This window comes from Protobothrops mucrosquamatus, unplaced genomic scaffold (assembly GCF_001527695.2).
Source record: "Protobothrops mucrosquamatus isolate PMUCROS unplaced genomic scaffold, P.Mucros_1.0 scaffold3200, whole genome shotgun sequence".
NCBI lineage: Eukaryota > Metazoa > Chordata > Lepidosauria > Squamata > Viperidae > Protobothrops > Protobothrops mucrosquamatus.
In genome coordinates, this window is record NW_015389198.1 from 121,726 (window position 1) to 133,690 (window position 11,965).

General features: G+C 48.2%; 2 protein-coding genes across 2 annotated transcripts in view; both read left to right on the forward strand.

The window, feature by feature from the left end:
- LOC107297244 (H-2 class I histocompatibility antigen, Q9 alpha chain-like) overlaps positions 1 to 3,812 on the forward strand; it is a 35,223-nt gene extending 31,411 nt beyond the window's left edge. Inside the window, exons 4-6 of the mRNA XM_029286263.1 lie at positions 730 to 1,011; positions 3,162 to 3,248; positions 3,765 to 3,812. Coding sequence (XP_029142096.1) covers positions 730 to 1,011; positions 3,162 to 3,248; positions 3,765 to 3,805 — 410 coding nt within the window. The 3' untranslated portion in view covers positions 3,806 to 3,812. The remainder of the gene's footprint in view (positions 1 to 729; positions 1,012 to 3,161; positions 3,249 to 3,764) is intronic.
- The window catches only part of LOC114923379 (HLA class I histocompatibility antigen, B-38 alpha chain-like), a 48,718-nt gene that overhangs the window by 8,439 nt on the left and 28,314 nt on the right, over positions 1 to 11,965 (forward strand). The gene's annotated exons all lie outside the window — the stretch shown is intronic.

Consider the following 11,965-nt stretch of genomic DNA (forward strand, 5'->3'; position numbering starts at 1 on the left):
TTCTCGCCTACATCGTCCATATAGGACGACTCGGGAACTCAACTCCTACCCCGGGCAGCTCACCTATCCCCTTATGCCCAGGGGAAAGGTATCAAGCCGTTTGACAGCTGATGCTGGCTGTCAAACCGGCTTTTACGCAAAACAGGCGGGAGGCAGCAAACAGCTGCGTCCAGCGAAGGCGCCTGCCACCGGAAGTCCCTCGAGGGATACTATCTCTTCTCCAAATTAATCAGTCAGAAATTGCAAAAGCCCTGAGCCCCTTTTTGCTTTGAGTCTGCCTCTCCTCTTCTTGAAACTGTGGCCGTGTCCCTTGGAAAGAGGCCTGGAGCAGTCTCAGATTCAGGGGAGCAGAAGGAAACCACAAAAGTAGGGAGAAACTTCTGTGTTGTTGTTGTCTTGAAAGGGAACTTAAAAGAGCAGCTCCACTTTCCCTCCCCTGAAGGAAACAATCCAAGATCACTCAGAGTTCAAAGCAGCCAGAGAGGAATTTCCTTGGACCCTCAATTTGTTGCTGGAGGTTTTTCAGGCTGAGTCCCTGGGAAGGACTGAGAATCAGGAGTTCTTGTGGTTGAGCTTTTTCCAGATCTGGAGCATTTCCTAAAACTCTTGGAGAGGCTGCAGGTGTGGAGTGGGAAGTAGTGGGAGACTTTCCTGCCCCTCCAAGTTTCCCACCCACCTTCCAGGCTCTGGAGGGGCTGAGAGTTAATTCCGGGGATGCCGTTTCTGCAGAGCCCCCAGAGGTGACCATCAGCAGCAAGACGGAGGTGGAGGATGGGATGGAGACGCACGTCTGTCGCGTGGATGGCTTCTACCCCAGGGAGATCGATGCCTCCTGGACGAGGGACGGGGAGGTCTGGCTGCAGGACACCTTCCGTGGGTCTGTGGCCCCCAACGCGGATGGGACCTTCCACGCCTGGCTCAGCATCCAGATCGATCCCAAAGAGAGGGGCCGCTATCAGTGCCACGTGGAGCACGACGGCCTGGAGGAGCCTCTTGACGTGGCCCTGGAGGGTGAGAGGCTGGAGGGAGGGAAAGGCTGGGCTCTTTGGCAGGCTGGAGGGTTTTGGGAGGGAAATCTCACCCCAGCTGTGTCCAGATGTGAGCATACCTGACCTTTAAGCCATTGATTTTTCCAGTGTTTGAGGTTGGTGAAGCTGCAGGGACCAGACCGTAGAACTGGCTTCAGGGGATGTAAAGGAAACTCCAGAATCCCCTCACAAGAGTTGGCCGATCCTGATGAAATCCTCTTAGATCCTCTCTTAGCTTCTGTCCCTCCCATTTCTTGTCTTCAGCAGAAAAGCAGCAGTTATGTTGAGCACCAGAAACAGATTTGTTTTTGTTTAAAATTCCTAAAGTACAAGAATCAGGAGGTGTCTGGTAGCCCCTTTTCTGAAGGCAAATTTTGACTAAAATTGATGAACTGCATCCGACTTCAGGAAATGCAGAGAGTGGCTGGACTGAGGCACCAGGAGTCAGAAAAGGGGCTACCAAGTCTGAGTTTTTGCCATCAGAGACTAACACGGCTTTCCTGTTGTAAAGGTCAAAATATTGTTTGTTGCTGCTGTTTGAAAGAAATTACGTATGATATGATATGGCAATTCCTGAGGCTCAGCATAAAACCCCAGAAAAAACACCCTTTCTCAAAGAGCTCTTTATATATTCATAACTGTCCATAACAGCCAGGCACCCTGGCTGAGGAATTCTGGGAGTTGAAGTCCACAAATCACAAAAGAGCCAAGTTTGAAGACCCCTGGACTAGAAAGAGTACAGAGAAGAGCAACAAAGATGATCAGGGGACTGGAGGCTAAAACATATAAGGAACGGTTGCTGGAATTGGTTATGTCTAGTTTAATGAAGAGAAGGATGAGGGAGGACATGATAGCCGTGTTCCAATATCTCAGGGGCTGCCACAAAGAAGAGGAAGTCAAATTCTTCTCCAAGGCACCTGACAGCAGGACAAGAAGCAACGGATGGAAACTAAACAAGGAGAGAAGCAAACTAGAACTAAGAAGAAATTTCCTGACAGTGAGAACAATAAAACCACTGGAGCACCCACAACCAAGTGCAGCTTGGAGGCAGTTTTGGTCACCAGATTACAAAAAAGATGTTGAGGCTTTGGGGAAAAGTGCAAAGAAGATCAACTAAGATGACTAAAGGCCTGGAGACCAAAACATATGAAGAACAGTTGCAGGTTTGGGGTTTGGCCAGTCTAGAGAAAAGAAGAACTGGGGGGAGGGGACATAATAGCCCAGTATTTGAGAGGCTACCACAAAGAGGAGGGGGTCAACTTAATTTCCAAAGCACCAGAGGGCAGGACAAGAAACGATGGATGGAAACTAATCAAGGAGAGAAGCAATCTGGAATTAAGGAGAAAATTCCTAACATTGAGAACAATTAACCAGTGGAACAATTTTCCTTCAGAAGTTGTGGGTGCTCCATCACTGGAGGCATCTAAGAAGAGACTGGACAGCCACTTGTCTGGAATGCTTGAGCAGGGGGTTATGCTAGAAGACCTCCAAGGTCCCTTCAAACTCTGTTATTCTGTTTCTGCCATTTGTGGGACCGTCCAGAAGTCGGATGTCTCCCTATTCCATTTTTCATGCTGAAGTTCTGGAAGCACAAAATATAATTTTTTGCTATTTCTGAACTAGCGAAGGAAATGAAAGTGTATATTTTAAAAAAGGCTGGGTGATATGAACTCTTTTACTTTAAATAATAAAAGGCAAACATTCAAACTGAAGAAAAAACATAATGTACAGAGCTGCCCAAATTATGACAAACTGGGGCCTCCTCTAAACAGAACAAAAGCCGTTGTTCAACAAGTGTTATTGTATTGTTCACCAATATTGTGTTGGTGAAGTTTTTGTTTTGTAAGCTGCTGAGAGTCACAAGATGGCAACGGGCTGCTTTGGAGTGGAAAAGCCAAAGATGAATTCAGCTGCCTTCATGCTGGGCTGGGGAGAGAAGGAGGCAGCATCAGGAGGACACGTCCTCTAACGGTGGTTAGCAAGGAGCCTTCGTGCTACCCTTAGAGGGACATGAAGAGGAACCCATAGAAGGTTTTAATTTTGGGAATTTCCAGCTTTCGCTATTTTAGGTCTCTCCCCCAATTGGGATGATTGAGGTTCTCCTTCAATTATCTGCTTTTTCTCCCAATTCAGAACCAAAATCCAATGTGGGGATCATCATCGGCTGCGTTGTGGCTGGTCTTGTCCTGCTGGGCGTGATTGTTGGGATCTGGTTTTTCAGTAAGTATCTTTTTCTGGGTGATGGAAGGGAGATGGGGAGGTTCCTCCCAAGTCTCTCTCTTTGGGGAGCTTCTTCAGGGCTTCCTTCTGTCCTGTTTTCCCAGCCCTCTTGGGGAGCCTCTGAGATCTCGGCCTCCTGCTGGGACTCCAGTCTTGACTTGGCTGAGTCTGAGGTTGGGACAGTCCCGTCTTCTTCTGTGTTGGGAAGAAGCATCCCAGTTCCGTCCCTTTCAAAGTCTTTGATCAAAGAGCAGCAGAGAAGGATTTCCATGAAAATCTTCCTCCCCTCCCAGCTGCTGCTGCTGCTTCCCCCCTTTCCCTCCCTCCATCTCGGAGGCAGCCGGTCTCCCTTGGGGAAAATCAGGAGATACTTTTGTATTCTGAAGATCTTTCTGTCTTTATTAATGAGACAAAGTGACTGCGAAATATCTCCTGAAGGTATTCCTCCCAGAGAGGGAGAGATTGGATGGTCTCTGGTGGATTCTTTTAAGCTTTCACTGATTTTTGTCTTTGCAGAGAGACATCAAGATGACTACAGAGCAGCACCAAGTGAGTGAATTGTCCTCTTTCCATGTAATCTCCAAGTTAGAGCAGGGACCAGAGGCACCATCACTTGAGGTGTGTGTGGGTGTGGGTGTGTGTGTGTGTGTGTGTGTGTGCTAACTTCCTCTTCCTCCTAAGAACCAGTCTGGGGAAGATAGGCCCCTTTTCATTACAGCCAGGCTGTTTTTGGAAGTGGGGTCCTCAAAGAGAAACATCTGGGACAAGGAACCCTCAAGAAGGTGGGAAGACCCAGCTGGTGGAAGGTCCCTCTGACTGAGGACATGCTCTGTTTCCCAAGTAGGCGGAAAGGAAAGGTTTGGTGAAATGAGAGTGAGAAGCTCCATCAAATTAGGGAACAAAAGGGGGCGTTTTGAGAGAAAAGGAGCTTTGGGGGATGACAGCTTGATCACCTCTTGGTCTCCCATCACAAGGCTCTCTAAACATGAACCGATTGGAAAAAGAGACTTTGGATCCATCTGTATCCTCAGGTCAGCTCTGCCTTCGGGCTGAAGAGTTGCTGAACTATTTCCCTGTGTGATACACATATAAATTTTAAGAATTCTCTCCTATTCTTTAAGCCAAAGCAGTTTGGTTCAAACTCTCTCCGTGTCTTGTCCTTGATTGCGTGCGGGAGGGAGCTGAGTTTCTCCATCTTATCAGCCAAGGGAGAAAGAAATCTCCTCGCCCTCTTTTCTTTCCTTCTTTCCCAGGAAATGAGGAAGGATCCAGCCGTTCAGGCCAGGGTAAGTCGGAGGGAACAGCTGCTGGGGAAGCCATTTTGTCCCTTTGCCAGACTTTGGGCGGGTGGGGAGAGGAAAAGAGGGAGAGGCCCCCAGTTTTTAAAAGCCCCCCCCCATTAATTCATCCTCCCTGTGTTCCCTCTGGGTCTGGTTCTGGTGAAATAATTAAAATAGAGTCAGTTTGGTTCAGTGGTGAGGGCACCAAGTGAGACTTACTGGGAGACGGTGAGTTCTAGTCCCACCTGAGGCATGAAAGCCGGCTGGGTGCCACAAAATCCACTTTCCTTGCCCTGATTTGTTCTGCAGAGGAGAAGGGAAACTCTCCCTGTGGGATCCAGGTTGGGAAAGGCAGCTTGTCCCCCTTTGGAGGGAAGAGCCCTCAGTTCCTGGGTGGGAAATGGGGAAATCACCAGTGTCAAGCAAGGAGATTGCTGGGTATTACTTGATACAGGCAGAATTAACTCCAGGGAAGGGATTCGTGCAAATTACTTTATTCATCAGGCATCCTCAAGTCGATAACTTACAGTTACTGTAGAGATTCTTCTGGAATATAGAGTGTAATCTGGACCCATCACGTAGGTCAAAGGAAAATAGCTTCTCCCATACTAACAGAGATACCAATCCTCGTGGCTGGACGTCATATAGAACTCGCTGACTGGCACGTAGCCAGGATATCCCGTAATAAAACAGAAGTCCCTCCCAGTGGCCAATCCTAACACAGATATGACCAGGTAGCATAAACTACATTACCCAGAAGGCTTTCCCTTAAGGGGACAGTTCTTAATTCCTAAGCTAGCTATATACTCTGAACAGATAGCTATATACTCTGACCAGCACAACCAGTTATGCCATGATCCCCAGTGGTTAGAGACTCTTCTGCTGGCATAGCTGAGACCAGGCTAATCTGGAAGGTGTGTGTGTGTGTGTGTCCCCCTCTCAGAGATGGGCCCAGCTGGGTTTAGGGTTTGGCACCAGCTGAGACCCCAGGACAGGGAAAGTGGGGTGGCAGTGGTCCTCTGAGAACCTCTTTTGACTTTTAGGGGCCTTGCTCCCCAGATTTCTGGTTGTGACTCCCCATTTCTGAATCTGGGTTCACGGGATCAGTTGGGATTGTTTTTGAAGCGAGGTTCATGAAATCCGCTGGGATTGTTGCTACTGGACCAGCCTCCTTTCTATATGGCCACCACAGCATTCATGGCAGCCACGGCGGCTGTGGGCCTCTCCCAGACCATCCTGGGCCTGGCTCAGGACAGAAGCCACACACCGGATATGATCTTCTTGTCAGAGCAATGGCAATGTAATCTGGTGGGGGAAGCTGGTTTTTATTTATTGTTTTAAATGTTCTACATCAGTGGTTCTCAACCTTTTTAATGCCGCGACCCCAACCGGTCGTACGTTGAGGACTAAACCGGTCATAAGTCGAGGACTAAACCGGTCGTATGTCGAGGACTAAACCGGTCGTAAGTCGAGGACTACCCAACCGATCGTAAGTCGAGGACTTTCCCTGCCCGGGAGCGCCGCGCATGCGTGGTTCCGCCCCCTGCGCCGGCCGAGGCATAGCTGGCAAGCGGCAGAGACGGAGGAGGCCGACCACCAGCTGGCCCAGCCCAAGGGAGGTAAGGCACCCGCCGGAAAAGGGGAAAAAATGGCGGACAAAAAAAATGGCGGACAAAAAAAATGGCGGACAGCCTTGCTTGGCGACCCCCGTGAAATGGTCGATCGACCCCAAATGGGGTCCCGACCCACAGGTTGAGAACCACTGTTCTACATGGCTTTTTATTGAATTTTACTGTAAACTGCACAGAGTCACCTTGGGGAGAGATGGGTGACACAAAAGTTTAATAATACATGAATAAAAAGCCTGGTCTCCTCGGAGAGCTTTGTGAAGCTGCAGAGGTTGAATGGCGAAGAGAGAGATTTGTCCTCCTCAGAGGATCCAGATAAGGCAGAGACTCACTCCGTGTCTTTCTCTCCAATGCAGGGAGGAACCAGGCCATTTAGCAGTCCCCTCGCAGGTGAGTGGCCCCCATGGAGGCTGAATTGGGGGGAGAGGGAGGGAGGGAGAGAGGGGAGGGCTTTGAGGTCCAAGGACCAGTTGATGAAGATACTTTGGGAAATCCCTCTTCTCTCTGCTGTTCATCTCAAACACTGCAAGGGAAGGAATTTGAGGGAGAGCCAGTGGGGCTCTGGGGAGGGGTCTGCCTGCCCCCAAACTCTCATCCTGCAAGGCCAGACTCTCAGGCTCTGACTGTCTTGGATCAGGAGGCTCAGAGACCTGCAAAGAGGAGATTGGAGTGTTCCCACTGCAAGGGGGAGGGAAGGGAAGGGGCAGACGAGGGACTTCCTGAGGGTCCTGCAGTCATGGATGGAGAGGGGGCTTCTCTCCCCTCCTTGAGCCCATCTGGGAATCCCTCCCTCCAGATGTTGAAGGAAGACCTGGGATCTCAGGAGGCCATGAATCCATTTGCATTTCTCTGGGGGCAGCATGGACTAGAATTGAATTTGTGTATTTGAGGGGAAGCATCCATACACGTGGGGCAGGTTCTCACCCACCTCAGGAGCCAATCCCAACCCTGCCCCTCCCCTCTTGTAACTGAAAATCCCACCCGACTGATCCCTCCCTTGAGGCTGCTGCTTGTGCTCCTTCCCTTGGCTGATCTTTGCTGATCCCTCAGCCTGGACGGTGGGATTTCTCCCCTGGGCTCCCTCCCAGACTGACCCTGCCTGCTTTTTCCCTCCTCTTTGCAGCACAAGTGGACCTTCCAGCATAAGGAGAGAGAGGAGGGGATCAGCCTTCTGAATTAGGCCAGACTCTCAGGAGGAGCCCTTCAGGCCCTTCCAGCATGCTGGAACCAGGATGTATTTTGGGTCTTTCATCACTGCTTTTATCATTGAATCAGTAAACTTTTGTATGATGATTGAGGAACAGAGGAGAAAAGAAAATCTTATGTGTTTACAATTGTGGAATCAAAAGGGTTCAAACTGGGTTTAGTAGATATTATTTTTTATTTGTATTGAAGATATCCAACAAATTTCCTATTTTCCCTACAACAACAACCCTGTGAGGTGGGTTGGGCTGAGGGAGAGTGATTAGCCCACGAGTCGGCAACCCACGGCTCCAGAGCGCATGTGGCTCTTTGAGTCTTCTCCTGTGGCTCCCAGCCTCCTCCGACATTTGCAGAAAGAGAGACAGAGACAGAGAGGTGTGTGTGTGTGTGTGTGTGTGTGTGTGTATAAAAAAGAGTGGCCTCATGCTGTTCGCGGATAAGCTGAAAAGCTTATTGGGCGGGGCTCCTGCTTTTGCTGTGTCTCAGCAGGAAGCAGCTCGCTCTCTCTCTCTCTCTCTCTCTCTCTCTCACACACACACACACACACACACACACACACACTGAATGGGGGAAGAGGACTGGCAGACCAAGGGTAGGAGAGCCAGTCCAATAAGAATGTGTGTCAGCTTGTTGGAGAACAGTGTGAAGCCAGCTTGCCAGGTGAGCAGAAGATCGGAGAGAGGGAGAGAGAGGGGGGGAGAGAGAAAGGGAGGGAGACAGAGAGAGGGGGGAGGGAGAGAGAAAGAGAGAACTCATGCACAGCAGCCTCTATTTCTTTTTAATTAAACTCTTCAATCAAGCTTCCTCCCCTGCGTGTGCACACGCGCGCACAGGTTTTGCAGCTCCCAGTGTTTTCTCTGGGAAATAGGTCTAAGTGGCTCTTTGAGTTTTAAGGTTGCCGACCCCTGGACTAGCCCAAAGTCACCCAGCTGGCTTTCATCACTAAGGTGGGACTTGAACTCACAGTCGCTTTGTAGCCTGGTGCCTTAACCACTAGACCAAACTGCCTTGTGTAGCTTGTAATAGCTTTGTAACAGAGCTCGTAGCAGCTCTGTTGTTATATCTGATGACCTTTAATAGGTTTGTGCTGATTAAGAGGTTTTGGAAAAGGGTTCATGGAGAATGGGGAGAGGAAGAGGGTGAAGAATTGCTGGTTTTACTTTAAGGGACAGTGGTAAATGGTTAATCTTCGTCATACTTGCTGAGATTGAAAGGGGAAGGGTTTTCTCTCTCTGTCTTTTGTATTAGTTGTATAAAAATACTATGTATAATGTATAATAGAATTTTCAACAAAATTATTTCTTAAAAAAAGAGATTTATACGATTAAAGTAATTAATGTATTTGTATTTTTTAAAAAAAATAAGAATTGCATTAGGTTGACTATATATTTTTATTATCCAGAGTTTGACAAATAATTAATACACCAAGCACAGCATTCAAACACTGAATTTTTCCAGATTGCCGTTTATGGATTTTCCTGCTTTAGAAAAATGGAACATGAGATCGATTTAACAGCCAAACTGCTACCTCCTTAATAATTGCACATATATTGCAACAATTTAGTCTTTGCTGAAAATAAATGGTTTTGTTTTCTTCTCACCTGAGTTGCTGCCTATTTGGGGAGATTGAGAGGCCAACTTCACTTTGACTCCAGAAGAGAGCAGAATACGGTTCAAGCCCTGAAAAAAAATCACTGCATCTTACTCACACTTTGCTCATCATGGGCAGTGTAAAGAAGTTTTTAAGAAGAGACTGGACAGCCATTTGTCTGAAATAGTATAGGGTTTCCTGCCTGAGCAGGGGGTTGGACTAGATGACCTCCAAGGTCCCTTCCAACTTTATTATTATTATTATTATTATTATTATTATTATTATTATTATTATTATTATTATTATTACTACTACTACTACTACTACTATTATTATTATTCATTATTGACTAAATTTGGCCATCGTAACAACAATGATCATAACTGGAAAAGAGATTTATTATTTTAGTCTAATATTTCCCCAGAAGAAGCCCCAAAGGAGAGAGCAGCCATCTTAGTTTATTGCAGAGAAAACTGAAGAGTTTGAAGCTTCCCAAAGATTCATGTAATAATAATAATAATAGTAGTAGTAGTAGTAATAGTAATAGTAATAATAAAGTTGGAAGGGACCTTGGAGGTCATCTAGTCCAACCCCCTGCTCAGGCAGGAAACCCTATACCCTTTCAGTCTTCCCCAGAGAATAAAAGAAAATAAGGAATTGATGTACTATATTTGATACCTTTGACCTTCTCTCCTAGAAAGATGAGTCTTTGCCTTGAGGATGCAACAGAAGCTTTTCACCCAGAGTGAAGATCACTTGAGGTTTTTCATCTGGAACATAGGACCATTGAGCCGGGAGGGACCTCAGAGGTCTTCTAGTCCAACCCTCAGCTCAAGGCAGGAGACCTTAGATACCATCGTGGTCAAAAGGTTGTCCAGTCTATTTCTGAACACGTCCAGTGATGGAACACCCACAACTCAGGGAGGCAAACTATTCCATCGATTAAATGTTCTCACTATTAGAAAATGTCTGCTTACTTCTAGCTTGGATCTCTCTTTAACAAGCTTCCATCCACCCGTGGCTTTTTCTCCTGCCCTCTGGAGCTTTGGAGAAGAAGTCAATCCCCTCTTCTCTGTGACAGCCCATCTGTCAATGCTGCTAACATCGGATGTTCTTGCTTGACAATATATGAAGATGCAGACATTTTCTATTTAACCTGTGTATTGCTTTTAGAGTAGAAATTAGATGGTGCTGGAAGGGAGGAGGGGGGCAGGAAAGAATGTGCTTGGGGACTAGTTAGCCATAACAATAATTCAGTAGCCTATTCTTCAAGGCTAGTTGTAATAAGAGGAGATAAGTGCTGGGGGTTATGGAACGGGAGGGAAAGTTCATACTTCAAACCAGTGTTTCTCAACCTTGACAATTTTAAGGCATGTGGACTTCAACTCCCAGAATTCCACAGCCAGCATTGCTGGCTGTGGAATTCTGGGAGTCGAAGTCCACATGCCTTAAAATTGTCAAGGTTGAGAAACACTGCAAGTTCAAACCAATTGGAGAATGTGATTAATGACTGTTAAATCAAGGAGTGAGCTGTGCCTAGATACCGTATGTTGGGGGAGGAGAATTCCAGATTTTGGCTTCACTATGTATGGTGCCGAAGCTATGTTGCAAATTAAAAGATTCTTTAAGACAAACAATGCCTCAAAGTTCTTTGAAGAGCTTCATCTTTCGGGACCAGGACACCAAATAATGGCAGTTATCCTGTCCCCCTTCTTCCTTCTCTGCCATAGGGTGGGCATGCTTCGCTCCCTCAACCCTTCATGGTAGGATTGAGCCTCCAGGCCCTTTGTTGCTCTTCTCTGCACATTTTCTAGGCTGGGCTCTCTCTCTTTTTTCATCCTGGTGACCAGAGTTGTACACAGTATTCCCAGTGTGGCCTCACAAGTGCAGGATAAAGCGCTGCCCTCATTTCTCCTCATCTTGACCTCGTCCCTCTCACAGTGTTTCTCAACCTTGACCATTTTAAGGCATGTGGACTTCAACTCCCAGAATTCCACAGCCAGCATTGCTGGCTGTGGAATTCTGGGAGTTGAAGTCCACATGCCTTAAAACGGTCAAGGTTGAGAAACACTGCCAGCCTAGGAGTGCATTGGCCTTTTTGGCCCCTCCCCCGGCTGGGAGGGGCTTTGCGGGGTCTCCCCTCCCCCTCGCCTGCGCCCCTCCTCCCTCGCCCAGAGAACCCTCCCGCTTTCCCCAGCCCCGCAGCCCTGCCCCTCCCCCAAGAGGCGGAGTCCCCGGAAGGTGATTTCCCGACGGAACTTTAGATGCCCTTTCTACGGCCCTCTCCCCCGATTGGGCCTGGACGTCTGCCTAGCAACAATGACGACATGAGAATGCCTTTTCTTTTTCCTACTGGTTGGGATTGGCCAATCACCAGCTTGTTGCGTTATTGATCACCGAGAGCGCCTCTTTCTTCGCTTTGTGGCTTCAGGGAGAAGAGCGGGACGTATGTTGGGAGTCGCGGCCTTTCTACGGCCTGGACGTCTGCCTAGCAACAATGACGACTTTGTTGCTTTTTTCCCTACTGGTTGGGATTGGCCAATCACCAGCTTGTTGCGTTATTGATCGCCGAGAGCGCCTCTTTCTTCGCTTTGTGGCTTCAGGGAGAAGAGCGGGACGCAGGTTGGGAGTCGCGGCCTTTCTACGGCCTGGACGTCTGCCTAGCAACAATGACGACATGAGAATGCTTTTTTCCTACTGGTTGGCATTGGCCAATCACCAGCTTGTTGCGTTATTGATCGCCGAGAGCGCCTCTTTCTTCGCTTTGTGGCTTCAGGGAGAAGAGCGGGACGCAGGTTGGGAGTCGCGGCCTTTCTACGGCCTGGACGTCTGCCTAGCAACAATGACGACATGAGAATGCTTTTTTTTCCTACTGGTTGGGATTGGCCAATCACCAGCTTGTTCTGGATAAGTTGCGTTGTTGATCGCCTCTTTCTTCGCTTTGTGGCTTCAGGGAGAAGAGCGGGGCGCAGGTTGGGGATCGCGGCCAGGATGGCTCTGCGCTCTGCGCCCCTC